Below are 17,047 nucleotides of genomic sequence, written 5' to 3'. Positions count from 1 at the left end.
TGTGTGTGTGTGTGTGTGGTACCATTTACGATGCTTTTTAACAGCAGGGGGCAAAAAGCAGGTCAAAACTTCCAGCCATTATCCAACCCTTTGACATTCAGTCATCTTACTGTCTAGAGCTCAGGGGGTGGCCAAACAAATGTGAAGGGTCACAAGACCATTTTCTGTCTGAATGTATTAAACAAGTTTTTTTTTATTTTAAATTGAGAGTTTCCATACGGTTCCTCCGAGAGAAAGAAATGGACCAGATGCTCTGGCTACACAAACTCGAAATGTTCCTGTTCTTTTAAAGAAAACATGCAATGCATGTCCATTTCATGAAATCCACATTCTGGAGAAATACAACAGAGGATGATAAACATTTACCTGCTCAACCGATCACATATATGTGTGTGTGTGTGTGTGTGTGTATTGATCACATATTGATCTTCTTCAGTTTTATTGTTATTATTCTTAAGTTTTATTATCTTTTCTTTTTTTTTCATATTCATGATCATTTTTGGCACCGTTTCAACTGCCATGGTCTTCACAACACCGTTTCAACTGCCATGGTTTTCACAAAATCGATTCCATGGCAGCGCTGACGGGTCCGACCTAATGCAGTGTAGTGTGTAGTGCGCTTGGGCGTTTTGGTACGCCCTCGTTATTTTTGAATCTGTGTTTCTAATCACTCATTGGCGTCAGCATGGCCGCTATCCAGTGGCCTTTTGCTCTCTGGGATAGCTAGTAAGCTTGAGCAGTGCAACGTTGTCCACATATCTGCACTAGCTAGCATCCTACATACTACAACACAGGTTTATGAAGTAAAACATGTCTGTCACTATTGGTTTAATAAGTAATCAGACCTCCATAGGCGCTTTCCAACCTTTAAGAAGCTCTTGAAGACCCAACTCTTCAGAGAGCACCTCCCTTCCTAATTTGCACTTCTACTAGTACTTAACTTGCACTTACAGTAGTTACATTCCTGCATTTTTTTCTATTTCTTATGTAAAATATTATTTATTGTTACACTAGGTCTCTATTGATCGATTGTTCTCTCCCTTGTACGTCGCTTTGGAAAAAAGCATCTGCTAAATGACTAAATGTAAATGTAGCAGACTCCTCGATATTGACTTTAAGGATTCCAAAGCAAGTAGGCTAATCTAAGCATCATTGACATTCTTTAAACATAAAGCATGAAGGATAGGTAAAATTGGGGATTTTTAACACTTTAGACCTTGGACTGATAAAATGTTTGCATTGATCTGGTTAAGTTAAGTAGCTTATTTCACATAATCAATGAAGACTGTCAATGCATTTTGAATACAGTTTCATTAATCATAAAGCCTACTCTTTGCTGTATGATCGAGTGTTAGGTCTGTATGTCATTTGCTGGGCAAGGGTTAGCAATCCCCTACTACTGCCGTGAAATCACACTTCACACTGAAATCACACTGAAATGCATCCCTAGTTTTCCCATTGAAAATGAAAGGTGGGGGTTATATACGTATGTCTGTAATGGTATGCGGATAATCTGCATTTTGTTCGATTCAGTGGTCTATGAGTGCCACAGAAGATGTCCATCTTATCATAAACAAAATGTAGGCCTACAATGAAGTCACAAAGCAATAAGCTAACTCCGAAACTGTTAAACCAAGTTAGCAAGTTGATTATATTTAGACTTGCAGCACAAGGCAGTTACACATTTCTGTCATTTTTGTTTATAATCGAACAGCCCATAAGTCACATTGCAACCAACTTGAAAAACACTTGAAGCGGACTAGCCTCAAGCTAACTGGAGGTGTTGCATTTAAATATCCACTATTACAGGCTTCAGTCTAAATTGCACAATTCATTATTTTGATTGAATGACAGCACTAATAGAAATGGTAGGCAATGACCTGAGTTCTAAAGAGGTGAGTCTTTAAATGCTTTTTAAATGTACCATGGGCGTCACTTGATCAGATAGCACTAGGTAAGACATAACAAGAGAGTCTTGATTGCCATCTCTTGCTGTGGAGAGAAGGCAAAGATAATAGACCTTCTTCAGAGGAACAAAGTGCTCCAGTTTTCCTTACAATGAATGGAGACCATCAATTAGTTAAAATAATTAAGTTCAAGAAAATAAGCCTATATAAAAGTAGTAATAACTATTGAGACAATACGCGCTGAACATGTATCTGTTTATTTACATCTATTTCAGTGAACTGATATAAGATTTGTTTTTGCTTAGAAATTGAGAAAAGGTCACTAGATAAAAAGTTTAAGAAATGCTGGTCTAGAGAAGGGCAAGTGACTATATTTTTTAAAATGATATTTCAGGCAGAAAACTTTCAACCAGTGTCTTGGCTTGACGTTCACTATAGGGATTCCTAGCAGGCAGGGTACGGTGCCCCATTAAAACAGGATGGCATAAGGACAACAATGGAAGATAGCCAGATAGACATGTGCCCAGGGTAAATAAAAAAAGGTCCTTATTTCATTTAAGATATTCTTCAGTGAACATTCACTAATTGGTGTTTCAATGCTGTTTACGTATTATTTGCTGGGTTTTGGTCAGGGCTGTTGAAGATCAAGTTTGAGGATTACTCTTTGAACTTTGTCCATATTTGAACACAACATCATAACTGAACAAAAGCATTTTTGAAGGAGACTGAAAAGAAGTTTCAGTGCATGTTGTAAAGCTTTACAACCAAGACGTCATACTCAAGATCTCAAAAGCCCAAACTGTCCTCCTCACTGGTAGACACAAACATCCTAGACTGATAACTCATGTCATGCAGCGGACTCACTGACTCAGCCTAGAACTCCATTCTGAACAAAGAGCCTTTTCTGTTGAGATGTGCATCCATCCACCACTCAAACTTATTTCTCACAAATCTCTGAACTTCTTATCAGAACGTAAGCTTGTAAGGAGTCTGGGTTGCTGGTTTAAACATATTATCTTTAACAAGCTTGGCCCCTCCATGTGATCCTGCCTCATGTGAATCTTGTGCTTCCAATAGAGGTATTTACAACATTCACTTTTAAAGGTGCAGTCCTCGATCCTAGTGAAAGATTGTTGATATTTGAGACAGCCAAACACTCCTTCCTTTAGTGCTCCAAAACCAATGTTGTTGATTGGCAATAGATATACACTATATATTGCTCATTCTGAGCCACTTTATTTGTTTTCAAATTACAGAGCTAGGACTACCAGAATGTATTGAAGTGTGCACACAGAACAGATGGCTAGAGGACCATATTTGACAAAAAGTGTATTGGATTATAACTGAAAACCACACCTTTAAATGTTGAATCCTTTGTAGGAATTAGAATTGATCTGGTGCACTGAAAATCTCTGGCTATTGCACTGCAGGTTATAAACTATTTGCTAACCAACCAGTACCTTTGGCAGCCCTACGGAGATAGAAACTAACCTGCCTAACATGATTGCTGAGGCGTGTGCCACTGAAGAAACATCTGGCGTTAATACATCACTCATCCAAACATTGACCAAACAGTGTCTGAGATTAGTCTTACTCAAATCCAACAAATGCACAGCTTTTGACCCCTTCACCCGCAGCCCCAAATACACAGGCTAACTTTTTGGCTATTTCATTTTCAGTCATGTAATGATTTGTCAGACTTTATAATCAATATTTCAACTGTCCTACTTTGGGAACTAAGTGGCTGACATTACTGGAGTCAGTCTGCTTCCAATTTCAAATGCTCATAGTGCTCCTTTCAATTGCCATTGTATGCTTGCAGATAGGATACTATATAACAGTGACACCTTGCTCTTGAACATCAAAATCCTTCATTTCCCTCCTGCTGTGAAGTACAATCCCTTATGTATACCTAAGGGGATTGTAACATTGAGACAATCTCCTCCCACAGCCTGGCAGGCAACAAGACGCTCAAAGCCATGCTGTATTCACGCTCAAAGACAGGAGATTGTGACACAGAGCTAGGCTTTAGTTTAGACTTCAGGTAAGTACAGTATGGGAATAATTCACATAGCTTTGTTCAATTACATCCACCGCCCTGTCATCTGTCATGTATGGTAATACTACAATTGGGTATAGGTGGGGATTCTGCATGAAGGTATGTTCCCTTTTGAGCTTCCCTAAACTGTCCTACACCTCTCACTCACCCCTGGCATCCCTCTGGATGCCCCGATCAATGCGATTGTGTCTGGGTGACTAGTGATTGTTCATGGAAGACTGTTCACAGGGGGATTGTGTGGCCCACTGACATGGCGCCAAAGGGTTTGGGTGACATGAATCTGCCAAGCTCCGCAGCGGGCTGAAGACCAGACTGGTCATTATATCGACTAGATCTGGTTGGCTGCTATATGCCCAGTAAGACCCTCATTGACCAAAAATCTTTTTTGATCTAGATCAGGAGTAAATTATTTAGCTATTATATCCTCAGGGTTTTTCCAGTGGTGACCAGACCACAATGCACCACGGGCAGTGGAAATTAAAATCCCACAGACTTGGTTCACAACGAGGTTTATATGTAAAGTCAGCACCATACTCATCTTCTGGCAACATAACTGACTATGTTTAGATTAATCTTCGATTGAAAGACACTTGAGTTTTAATGGTTAGGCTACTAACTTTGTTCAAACTTGTAAGACCTGCCTGTCAACTCGTCAGTTGTGTTATGTGAATGTTGAATGATTCTAAAAAGATTTAACACTGTTAACGATGCATGAAATCGATGAGCAGGATTGTGGCCGAATTTTGGGTCCCATTGGAATGTCATTTTTCCCGACACGAATTCTTAGAACAATCGCCCTAAGGGGCCAGTGTCAACGATGAAACGAGCTCGAGTTTAATTAAATTAAAATATCAAAATGATACCTTTCCCATTTCTACCTTCGCTTCGTAGAGCCCTTTGTTGTTTAACTGAAGGAGCGACCATGATTTATGCGTGTCTCAGATAGCTACCCCTAGATGACCCTTGCATACCAGACAAACATTTGCATCAAATGACCGAAAAAAAATCCTTACCCATGACTTTGTCTTAATCAAATATCATAGGTTGCGTTTGGTACCTGAAACGTAATCGACCACAGCCTAGGCTGCTGTTGCTTATGTTGTCTGTTCTGTTGATTCAAATGCCGATTCCGGGCAAACAATAGCGCTAGACTTTTTAAACCTACGCTGCGTTTAAAATCAAGTGTTTAAAAGGGATTTTTTTTAAACCACGGTCCAAAGCCGCCCGATTATCCACAATGATGTGCGCCTCACTTTAGCTGTGCAGGTGTGCTCTTTAAACTTATCCTAATATATGACCTGGACCCCGGTGTAACAAGTGCACACGACGGCTCAAAGTCTGTTCTCATGAGAGAACCATGACTGCAAGCCAGAACTAGTCGGACTATTGCTGCTGCGCTTGTATGGCTAAAGTTTCAAGACTAGTGAACAGAGTGCGACAAGGTATCACATCTGGCAATGAATGACAACTATCAGAAAGTTATCTTACCTGGAAATGCAAGCACTTTCCTTTACGTCCTTACAAACACTGGAAGGGCACAGAGGAGCTGGTGCAAAAGCGTGACAAGTTTGTCTCTCCCAGCATGGCGGCTGCTGCACTGTTGCTCGGATTCAAAAATCCCTTCTCGCCTACGATATCGATGGAGATGGGGAGGAGGGGTGGGAGGAACGCTAATACGCAAGGTAGAGATCGGGAGGTTTGACAAACCACTAACCAACAGATGTTTAATCTATAGCATTGTAGTTTTCTGTGTCAAATTTTCGCTGTATTGTGGTTGAAGAGAGTATATTTCCTTCATTCTTTAATTATACTATTGTAATAATCACCCACGTAGCTTAAAATGTGATTTTACTTGGGTTGTTTGTTTAGTAGACTATGTGGCAAAAATAAATATTTCAGTTTTACGTATTTTACGTAGCCTATTAGCCCACGTTATTTCGATTATGGTACAGCTATCGCCCAAATTGACCTCAAGTCTAAATTTAGGCATAAAAGAGATAAGTCTACAAATAGGCTTAGATTTGAGGAGTGATACCATCCAATGAACGAAAAGAAATGATCGAAATTCAACTTCAATTAAACAGATACAACTATTGCATGCTTTCAATGTCTCTGATAATTTTAAGATATTAAGCATATATTTCTTTCAGTTGCCTAGCCTGCATTCAACCACTTTGGAACTAGACTTTCCTAACGATAGAATCAGATTTATTGGTCAGGTATTTTAACACACATAAGGACTGTGGTTCCGCCCGTTGATGACTCTCACACAGACAATAGATAATGTTGAACTTCATATTGTTTGCAGACAATACACAATATATACGCAGTACACAGACTATATAAAAAACAAACAATATACATGAAGTGTGTGTGGTAGTACAAACAGCAATAATGTGCATCACATAAGGGAATTAAATGTATGATGAGTATTTGTACAGTATTTTTAGATGTGAAGCAGGGAGGAATAATTATCTGAATAAACAAGAGCACCTATGACATAGCAGATGATACTGGTCAGCTGTTTTTATAAGGGTGATGGCATGAGGAAACTGCTCCTGTGTCTGGAGGTTTTGGTATACAAGGTTCTGTAGCGCCTGCTGGAGGGGAGGAGTTGAAAAAGGATGTGTCTGGAATGAATCTGGAATGATTAAGGAGCAAAACTGAAACTTCTTGTGTATTCTATCTTTTCTACAAAACTGCACACAATGCTGAAAAGGCTCACTTTAGCAAGGTCAGAGGTTATGCAATATTTTACTATGTAGGCTAGGAGTGTATTAAACCCATGGTTACAGAGAACAAACTAGCCCTTGTCTTATCTTATATATGGTGGGTGGGGGAGGCCAACAGAACAGACTCCTTCAAGTGGTTGCTAAAAACAATCACAGCTTTGAGCAGTGGCAGCCACAGCTTGTGTAGAGTCCTGAATGCTTTGGATTGTAGAGTACAAGATATTGCAAACACACTAAAATGTGATTGCATGTTCATTACCCTGCCCTCTGCGTTGTAGAAATGTGTGTTTTGTATACCTAGTCTGTAGCCTAAGATTTTACCGATTTTGTCTGTGCATTCCATTGATCTAAACTCTTCACACTAGTTTACAACTCTCATGTCTACACATCAATTGAATCCGTTCCACATCTATTTCTAATGAATTAACAGTGGTCAGGGCTCTCAAAGTCTTGTGTTTAAAATGAGCATAAAATGCGGCAGCTTTAATCAGTCATGACATGTGTTGGTAAAAGAAAACAGGTGACTCTGGAATGCTCTTTAGAACAGTCACCATTTTTGGCATGCTCATGATTAAACACATGTGAATGTATCCTCTTCCTGGGTGATTCCAAGTCTGATCAGTTCATTTGTCAGTGTGATCTCCGTTATCCCCTCTCTCTCTCTCTCTTTCTTGCTCTCTCCCCCTTTCTCTGTATCCATTTCTCCTGTCCCCCACCTCGCAAAGTTATTTTGTCAAGCTAAATTTAGTGGCACTGTCTGAGTATCCATGCAGAATGTAAATTCCTGGTTGCTGGTGTGCACACTACAGTAGGCAACGTCTGTAGACACATTTCACAGGTACACCCTCTCTGGGCCCTTTCACACTGAACTGCAACAGCTTGATCATATGAAACATATTTGCAGTATGACCTTGCATGGCACAATAACTTTGAGCAGAAGAAGTGAAGTTGAGATAGGTGGTTAGCCCGACTAAAAGAATGTTGCTCCATGGTGCACATGACTTGAATAAATACAAATAAATTGTTGATTGATTGACAATTTCTGTACACATTCTGATTTCATTCCAGTGCAATGTCATTATCTGCAAAGCTTCAATGACTGTTTGACAGAGAGAGAGAGAGAAAGATTACGTCAAACATTCTTCAAAATACATAATAAAGTTATGTCAGGAGTGAATGACCTTGCCACTGGAATGGACATGCATTTCAATATTCATGTAGCCTATATCATATGATTTTGGTGAACTCTGTAGCTTTGGTGGCAAACATTTTTGAAAAAACATACCATTCTTCTGATAAAATCAGGCAAACAGAATTCATCAATATGCCTTTTAAGACTTGTTTCTCTGTGTATTCTGTTTAGTGCACTTGAAACAATGTAGAATAATCAACATGCATAGAATTCACCAGAATGTTGGTTACTATTTTCACTGTAGGTCATTTTTATGTAACAAAAACTACAAAGTGCACACTTAACAGACCGTCCCGTTAGTGACTAATTTGCAGCAGAGACATTACAGGGATTTGATTTGCGGCTACCACAGACGACTTTGCAGCTACTAGGCCGACCAGGAGCCGGGTGCTTTTCACACTCCAGCACAGTAAGTGGCAGTAGTCCCCATTGAGGTTTTCCGATCGGACAATGAATGCCAAAGAAGTGTTATGAGTTCCATGGAGCTAGCGACAATAAGCGGCAGTATAAGACGGAAAGCGTCAAAATAAAAGTATGCTTCAAAATTTTGTTTACAAATCCGGTTTGACAAATGTTTCAACGTTTCATGCTGCTAACTATGAATACACTGCACATTGCATTTGCGAATTGTCATTTTAGCAGACGCATCTGGCAAATAACCATGGAATGCAATGCCTGTTAGTTACACAACATTTCGTTTTTTGATTGTTTATTATCATTATTTTTTTTCATAAAATGTATTATAGATCACCAAATCCAGAAGGTTGCATTTCACACCAAGGGCCACACAGCTGATTTAAAAAAAAATTACATTACCCCATACATTACTGAAGAAATTTTACCTATAGACTGTGTAGGATAGGCAGAACATAGTTGTGAGTTGAACTTTCCCTATGATATGACCTATTTAAAGTATATATAGATTATGCAATTCATATTGTTAACATACACACACACACAAACTAACAGAAATACATGTGTGCAATATTTATTTACAACAGTGGTGGCTGGTGAGCAAATGATAAAAAACAAACACACCTTTAAAAAAAAAAAAACATGTCCTTTTTCAGGATACAGCTAAGTGTCGTATACAAGTGGTATTAAAGAGAAGCTTGACTTTGGAACATTTGCCTCCATATCAGTTGGGAAGACATAGGGGAAGGCAATGAACATGCCCTCGTACCTACTGAAAAGTGATTCAGAATCTGAATCATAAATAGGATTGTTGCCTAGTAGGTTTCCATACAAGGAATTTGCCTTGGTTGCATGTTGCATTTCTTCCCACAAAAGAAACAATATAAAATAAAGTCTGAATAAAAATGTATTAAGTTAAATAAGTATCAATATGAATTTAAAGGGAGAATCTTGGAAATGTGCAACAGCGCAAGGTTGTGTCAATGTGATGCACTGAATAGCGGTCCGTGGGCTGAAACTGAAGTCTGTGGGCATTGTTGATGAGACTGACTGCTGCTGGAAAGAAACCGTTCTTATGGCATGAGGTTTTGGTCCTAATGGACCGCAGTCTCTTACCAGAGGGGAGTTTTTCAAGACCTTTATTGTGTCACTATTTATAATATACTTGTAAGTACAAAACATACACAAACCGCACAAACAATATTTATATATATACCCATGAGAGCTGGAACAAAGAGTAAATTGTAACTTTTGCATTTCTTATCAGTTAGCAAGACAGGGAAGGTTGCAGTATCTGCTACATTACATGCAATGTCATTTACATGTAAAAAGACCAAACAAGCAATGCTGAAAGATACAGAGGGGAAAAAACCTTGTTGCCTACCGAGGTGAATCAGGCAACATACACATATTTATATATTTCCTTTAAGTACTTAAGGATTTCACCCCCGTATCAAGGATGCACAATTGTTTTCTCAGGCACACAATTTGCAGTTCATCAGTAGACGATCATTTAAAAATAAATCAGTTTGGGCTTTTATTTTGACTTTTATTTGGGCATGTTGATATTATCGTTATTGTCGCTGGCTACACGCTACTAGTGAGATGGCGCGGCCCTTGAAAATTATTTGAATGACTTTTAACGCTCCATATTCTCTTTTCATGTAAATGTCCTGATTACAATTTTGCTCAGTAAGTCATATAAGCAACCTACGCTAACTAATGTATGCGAATAGCTATTTGTTTATAACGCTAGTTAGCTGTCAGTGTATAATGGGCTACCCATGTTAACGTTAGCTAGTCAGCTAGATAGGTCACTAGCTGTCTGAAGTTTACTGAGTTGAAAACCTTGTTAGTTTATCGAAGTTGTTTCCCTACCATCTGTGTAAGCAATGTAGTTCACTATTATAGATTGGTCTGTACAAAAAATAACAGTATACAATACTGATGCAATCTAATGTGTGTTTCAGGTGAACTGATGGAGATAATTTCCAAACACTGTTAATGACTTAAGAATATAATAATCAAGTGCCTTGTATTATTAATTACCTTATATGAATCATGTACTTATGTAAGCAGGAACATGGCTTTTCTGTGTTTCTGCGTGTGTGTAACTTAGAATATTAGGTGCCACTTAGTCTGCACATGTACAAGAGCATGTTTAGACCATGGTTAGACCAGATGTGATAAGAAGGTTCGAACTGTGCTTCTTCCGACCTTGCAAAACTTCCATCCTTGCCTCGGATATCAGAAATCCACCACGTGGTTATCTCGCTGAACGCTAAACTTCTGTCTATATAAACCTTGTGCGATGTGTTTATCAGGGCTTCACTTTCATACTTGTTTCGTGAGTGAGCCCAATTGCAATTGTTGTTTGTCTAATAAATATACTTATATGCAGCTCCGGAGTCCTGAGGTAACTAGGGTGAATTTTCACCTATCAATCTAATGTGTGTTTCAGGTGAACAGTGTCCAAACATGCCACTGTCTACTGAGTCTCAACCAGGGGATGAGCAGTATGTCCTTGTTGCGACTCTGGATAATGTCAGAAATCTTTCTAACATCCTTAAAGCCATTACTTTTAAAGACCATGCCATTTTTAACGCCACGCGGAATGGATTGAAAGTGACTGTAGAGGACTCCAAGTGTCTGCAAGCAAATGCCTTTATACAGGTTTGTTTATTTCATTTTTACTTTTCACATCCAGTTTTAACCCGTTAAAGCGATTGTGTGTGTCACAAAAGCCTGTCAAGGGCCCTAGTCCCCATGGAATATTTTAGATGTTGACCTGATTTTACAGTCATGATGTAGTCTCAACTGAGTTTAATGTGTTTGATTGCAATTCAGGCGGAAATCTTTCAGGAGTTTGTCATGAAAGAAGATTCTGTGGGATTTCAAATTAATCTTACAGTCCTCCTCGATTGCCTCACAATCTTTGGAGGAAGCACTGTACCAGGTAATTTTTGGTTGGTGATATTTCACTAGTATGTAGATTGTTCATGTTTTTGTGGTGAAGGTACCTATTGCTTTATGTTGTTTATGTACTGTAGTTACGCACTAGATGCTTTGATATTTGGTATGTGTTGTGTACTTAAATATGCCTAACTAGATAGGACGGGGGAAGAGTTTGATCAATTGTATTATGGGGCCCTTAAAGGTGTGGTCTTTGATTATAATCCATTACACTTTTTGGGGTGCATGCTGTTGAGTTTAACTATGAATAATCTTTCGCCAACATCAAGGACCATACCTTTAAAAGGAAACCTTTCTGTATAATGAAGTGGCTGTAGTGGCTTGGGGAAGTATTTAGACAATTACCATTTTGCACCTCTTGTAAAGGTGCGCTCCATGATTCTAATCCAAAACACTTTTGGTCAAATTCAGCAAATTGCTCCTCAGAATCTTCTAGCTGTCTGTTCTGTATGTGTGCTGAAACTATTGTGTTCGTACACAGCGTTGGCTCTGTAAACAATTCCAGCCAATCATTGTGTTGCCTCAGGACCAGGACCAAGGGAGGGGTGTAATTTGATTGGCTGTTGAGCTCAAATATCAATAACATTTTGCCAGAATAGTAGACTCAACCTTTAACAATAACTTTAATGTATTTTTTGGCAATCAGGCTGCACTAATCAACCCATAATGACAAACCAAATTACAGTACAGTTTAAAAGCATTTGTTTTTCTGAAGACTCTCATTTCATATTCAATTATCTATAAAACAAAATTTTGCACGTATTCCAAAAACTTTGTAAAGCCAATGTATACCCCTTAATGCAGGATGCCATGAAAGTTACAAACAATGATGAGTCTAATGTTTTGAGGGTTGTGGCAGAAAAATCTAATATTCTATAGTTATATGTCAATGTCTTTCCTCTTAATAAAGGAGTCACAACAGCATTGCGCATGTGCTACAGTGGCTATGGATTTCCGCTCACACTCTTCCTTGAAGAAGGTGGAGTGGTGACCGTGTGCAAGATCAACACCCAGGAACCAGAGGAACCAATAGACTTTGACTTCTGCAGCACAGATGTCACCAATAAGGTCATCCTACAGTCAGATAGCCTGAGAGAGGCCTTCTCTGAACTGGACATGACAAGTGAGATCCTCCAAATCACTATGTCGCCTTGTCAGCCATTTTTCAGGTAATGCCAGTTGTTTGTCTGGTACCCCATTTTTGTTGTATTCACTGTGGGCCCTCAGTGTTCCACTGCACATTGGTTGGGTTAGCTGTCACTCAGGAGCAGGGATTAGATTGGTTGGGTTAGCTGTCACTCAGGAGCAGGGATTAGATTGGTTGGGTTAGCTGTCACTCAGGAGCAGGGGTTAGATTGAAAGCATCTAACTGGAGTGATAAGCTCATGACTGAGCTTGCAAGTAAACGGTCAGTATCTAAGTGGAACCAGCTAGTAAATCAAAGTTTCCCATCCTCAGTGGCTAAGATCTTCTCAAGTGAGGATTTCCACTCTAATACCAGTGATCTTCTCAAGTGAGGGTTTCCACTCTAATACCAGTGATTTGAAATACAGTCTTATGGCACCAGGTGCATAATGGTATGATGGACAGGCTTTTTAGGGTAGATATGCTATTTTGTGTTATTTCTACTGCTCTTACCCACGTCAGGCATGACAAATATGTGATATTTCGAGTGGAGCTGAACAGTGTTTGATCACATATACCCATAGTTTCTCTTCGTCATCTGAAGGAGGAGCCTGTAGAGATACCTTTGTATTGAAAATCTGTGTTTCGTCTCCATTCCCGTAGGTTGTCCACATTTGGAAACTCTGGAAATGCACATTATGATTACCCCAAGGACTCCGACATGATGGAGCTCTTCCAGTGCACCACAACACAGACCAACAAGTTAGTTAGTCCTCCGAATGATGTTATGCTGTTACATCTTTCTAGTTTGTCTTCACTAACAACAAGAATATCTTCATCTTTTTTGCAGATATAAGATGTCCTTACTTAAGCCATCAACAAAGGCACTGGCTCTGTCCTGCAAGGTGTCTGTGCGCACAGATTCCCGTGGATTTCTGTCACTGCAATACCTGGTGCGCAATGATGATGGGCAGATCTGCTTTGTGGAGTATTTCTGTTCACCAGATGAGGAAGTTGATGAGGAATCATAATAGTAAATTATTCTTTACATATTACACAGTCATATGCCCAGCTGCATAACATTTCTGAGTATAACATTTTGGAACACTTTGTGTGTTCCAAGTCTGTTCGTTAATTTCATGATGTTGTCATTTCTTTGGTCTGTGAATAAGAGGAGTTTTTTTCCATTTTGTTATATTGGAATGTGATGTCAGCGACATTGTATAGGGGGCTTAATAAGGTTTATGTTTGTATTAAATCTATGTATTTGAATGATAATGATGATGATAATAAAAAATAAAAAAACAAAACAATCATCTTGTAGTTATAAACTACTCTCCTGCGAGACTGCTTTTCATACGATCGGCAGCAGAGGAGAAGGTCAACTCCCGTGTGCATGGGGGCGCTGTACTTCCTGAGTTACTTGCTTTCGTGCGTTAACTTCCGCCATGACTTCCACCCGCTTGCCGTAGAACGAGGTTTAGCAAGATGTCGGCGTTCAAGAGGAAACGTGGGGGAAAAGGTCCTGGAGGTAAAAAAGCGAAAAAAGTTAAATTTGAGGAAAATGAAAACGCCGAAAAGAATGTCAATACAGACCAGACACAAACGAGTGAAATCAACATTCCAGCACCGGTTTCAATGGTAAGATATGATTGTCAGCTCGCCATGCCTTCTACATAAACACAATGCTAGGTAGTTAACGTTAAGTAACTAGCCTATTTGGTGACATGTGAATTGGCCCGTTGTTATACTGTTCATAAGCTTGCTGTCCTGTAACGTGTCTGGTTATTCATAGGCTGTCAGTAGTTTCAAAAATATTTTGTTATCTATGCATTTTGAGAGTGATGGGTAGCCTCAAATTAGCTACGTCTTTAAAGTGAACTGATGTGTATCGTCACAGAAGGTGGAGAGTTCTGATGTTAGTTTGTGTCTAAGCATGTTGGCGACTGTAACTTACTCTGTAATCAGATATAATTCCACAATGTTCATACATGTTTTTACCATTTGGCAGGGAAAATGGAAGAACAAAGAACGCGTTCTGATATTTTCTTCGAGGGGTATCAACTTCAGAACTCGACACTTAATGCAGGATCTAAGGACAATGATGCCTCATGCCAAAGCTGGTAGGTTGGCCACGTACAGTTGTGTGGGTTTAACGCTACATTACATTACAATTATTTGAACTAAATCCCTGTCTGCAATAATTTCAGACACAAAAATGGACCGAAAGGACAAGCTGTTCGTCGTCAATGAGGTTGGACACATTTTTACTTGGCTATTCCTCCCGTTTCACGTTGTAGGTTGCAAGTTGACAGACCTTGATGTTTTTTTTTCTTTCTTTAAGGTGTGTGAAATCAAGAACTGTAACAAGTGTATATTCTTTGAGGCAAAGAAAAAGCAGGACCTCTACATGTGGTAAGTTTGCCACCATGCAAATTAAGTGGTTACATCTGTGTGGGATCATATGTATGTATGGTTAATAATGCTGTACGACGTTTAAATGTTATATTTTCTTTCAGGATTTCTAATGTCCCCCATGGACCTTCTGCCAAATTTCTGGTTCAAAATGGTGAGTGTCTTTTAGCATTATGTGTTCGCCAGGTTTGCAGAAAGTATGATTTAAACTCACCATAACTCTTTTTTTGTTTGTTTGTTTTTTCTAAAGTGCACACACTGGCGGAGCTCAAAATGACCGGTAACTGCCTTAAAGGATCCAGACCACTGCTGTCATTTGACCCTGTGAGTGTACTCCCAGACTGAATTTGTAGGTTATAGAGCTGCTTTGTATTACTTCCTATATCTCATTCACATTGTCGTTTCATGATCTCCACAGCAATTTGACACGGCTCCGCATTACTCTCTGTTGAAGGAGCTGTTCATCCAGGTATGTTTATTAATGAAGTAAAACATCATTTTTTTGAGTTTATTGCTGATTTAGAGAGGGTGCTAACAAACATGCCACTTCTGCAGACTTTTGCAACTCCTCAGTATCACCCAAAGAGCCAGCCATTCGTGGATCACGTCTTCACATTTACAATTGCGGACAACAGGATATGGTTCAGGAATTACCAGGTCAGTTATGTGCATCTTTTCTCAGATCATCATGCATGTTATAATTCGGTTTTAGTGTTATTATTCTGTAGTGAACCGTACACAGTACAATGAACAGTTGTTTGACTGAAGACTGTTGTTTGACTGGTAGATCATTGAAGAGGATGCTTCATTGGTGGAAATTGGACCCCGCTTTGTGTTGAATCTCATCAAAATCTTTCAAGGAAGTTTTGGTGGGCCTACGCTCTATGAAAACCCACATTTCACGTCGCCAAACATGGTAGGATTTTGTTAGCCCTTAAGCTGCAAATGTTTTAATTAGGAGCTCCAAATTTGGTTCCAAACTGAATTGAAATTAGAAATTACATGGAATGCATTGAGACATGGGAGATGGTTGTAATGCTTAAAAGTGCATTATGGAAGATTTCATGTGATCAATCAGTAGAAATGGAATATAGTATTCATAATTATGTTTTCATTAGTGTATCTACTAAAGAATCACATTTTTTCTTAGTTTAGAATGATCCTCACTCTTGTGCTGCCATGTGTCTACAGTAGCCCAGAATGGACAAACCAAAAACACTGATACTAGAGACTAGAGAGCCTTTTGGTGTTTTTATGTATTTTTTTTTTTTATGGCACCTGACGACCAATATAGTTTATCCTGCTCACTTGGAAAGGGAGAGCTTTTCAGTTGCTTGCAATCTGCAGCCTCACCTCTAGATGCCACAAAATCCTACATTTTAATTGTGGACCTTTTAATTTGGTTAACACATAAAACACTTCCTGAACACAACACTGAGCACACTGAACAGACGCTTTTAATAAACAGTATCCATACTGGAAGTGCCATCATTGGAACAGTACAGTGGGGGTTTTAGCTACACAATCTGTGTGTAGTGTATGTGAGGTAAACATGCTTACTAATGTTTATCCTGTCCCCTTCCTTTGCATGCAGAACCGGCGGATGATCCGCTTGGCAGTGGCTGCTAAGCAACGGGAGCGCCAGCTCGTGCGGGAGGTTCAGAAGGCCAAGAGAAATGAGACAAAGGAGGTGCTGAAGAACGATGTGACTGATGATGTCTTTGACACCCCTGGGGTGGAGAAACCTGTGGAGATTGAGCTGGAGGCGCCCCCGCCTAAGGTGCTGAAGAGAAGCAGACTCACAGAACTTAGAAGGAAGACCAGACTAAAGCGCAAGGGTCTAAGATAAAGTACTGTTCAAAATAAAACCAGAGTGATTTCCTGCATATTCAGTTGTTATAGATAATGGACGTGTTCAAGAACCTTTTGCAAGAGAGAATGATCTGAAATGTCATGTAGATTGTTCCGTGTACCATGGGTATCCCATGGAGAGTATCCCAACAAGTTTAAAAGTCTCCTTTATGATTATATGGATTTATGCTGTTAAGACATTTTCATCAACAGACTTGCAGTCTTATGTTTTTCAATAAATTAAACTTTTGACAAACAAATCAGTTGGTTTTTTAAATAACAGAACAACAGTTTGGTTGGCTGTAATATCTGAAGGAGGATAAAACACATCGATCATACACAATCAGTTTGTCGAATGTAGTGCATTGTGCCTTTAAGT

At 39.3% G+C, this 17,047-nt stretch overlaps 3 protein-coding genes across 12 annotated transcripts in view; 2 read left to right on the top strand and 1 right to left on the bottom strand.

Annotated features, from left to right (window-relative positions):
• sema4d (sema domain, immunoglobulin domain (Ig), transmembrane domain (TM) and short cytoplasmic domain, (semaphorin) 4D) overlaps positions 1-5,667 on the bottom strand; it is a 39,959-nt gene extending 34,292 nt beyond the window's left edge. For 7 of the 10 annotated variants that reach the window (XM_042709470.1, XM_031578118.1, XM_012840321.2 and 4 more), the window contains exon 1: positions 5,455-5,666. The gene's annotated coding sequence lies outside the window, so the exon portion shown is untranslated. Of the gene's footprint in view, positions 1-5,454 lie in introns of all 10 variants that reach the window. The other 3 variants (XM_031578120.2, XM_031578119.2, XM_031578126.2) reach the window with 1 other exon arrangement.
• Positions 5,668-9,863: 4,196 nt separating this feature from the next.
• On the top strand, positions 9,864-13,712 carry rad1 (RAD1 homolog (S. pombe)). The gene is made up of 6 exons (XM_031577408.2): positions 9,864-9,996; positions 10,766-10,977; positions 11,152-11,260; positions 12,188-12,446; positions 13,066-13,164; positions 13,253-13,712. The coding sequence occupies exons 2-6, from the start codon at positions 10,783-10,785 to the stop codon at positions 13,431-13,433; spliced, it is 843 nt and encodes a 280-aa protein (XP_031433268.1). The 5' UTR covers positions 9,864-9,996; positions 10,766-10,782; the 3' UTR covers positions 13,434-13,712.
• Positions 13,713-13,789: 77 nt separating this feature from the next.
• bxdc2 (brix domain containing 2) lies at positions 13,790-16,928 on the top strand. Its single transcript, XM_012840325.3, has 10 exons — positions 13,790-14,043; positions 14,414-14,525; positions 14,613-14,656; positions 14,747-14,817; positions 14,922-14,971; positions 15,068-15,141; positions 15,236-15,286; positions 15,373-15,474; positions 15,605-15,733; positions 16,412-16,928. The coding sequence occupies exons 1-10, from the start codon at positions 13,891-13,893 to the stop codon at positions 16,664-16,666; spliced, it is 1,041 nt and encodes a 346-aa protein (XP_012695779.1). The 5' UTR covers positions 13,790-13,890; the 3' UTR covers positions 16,667-16,928.
• Positions 16,929-17,047: the final 119 nt, after the last annotated feature.

Source organism: Clupea harengus, chromosome 12 (genome assembly GCF_900700415.2).
Source record: "Clupea harengus chromosome 12, Ch_v2.0.2, whole genome shotgun sequence".
Classification (NCBI taxonomy): Eukaryota; Metazoa; Chordata; class Actinopteri; order Clupeiformes; family Clupeidae; genus Clupea; species Clupea harengus.
Note: the sequence above shows the minus strand (reverse complement) of the source record. Positions and strands in the feature narration are given on the sequence as shown.

Coding starts and splice junctions, on each gene's coding strand:
- bxdc2 (XM_012840325.3), top strand. CDS start 13,891: ATGTCGGCGTTCAAGAGGAAACGTGGGGGAAAAGGTCCTGGAGGTAAA. Junction 14,526..14,612: donor GATGCCTCATGCCAAAGCTG/GTAGGTTGGCCA, acceptor CAATAATTTCAG/ACACAAAAATGGACCGAAAG. Junction 15,287..15,372: donor TGAAGGAGCTGTTCATCCAG/GTATGTTTATTA, acceptor CCACTTCTGCAG/ACTTTTGCAACTCCTCAGTA.
- rad1 (XM_031577408.2), top strand. CDS start 10,783: ATGCCACTGTCTACTGAGTCTCAACCAGGGGATGAGCAGTATGTCCTT. Junction 12,447..13,065: donor CCTTGTCAGCCATTTTTCAG/GTAATGCCAGTT, acceptor CCATTCCCGTAG/GTTGTCCACATTTGGAAACT. Junction 13,165..13,252: donor ACCACAACACAGACCAACAA/GTTAGTTAGTCC, acceptor TCTTTTTTGCAG/ATATAAGATGTCCTTACTTA.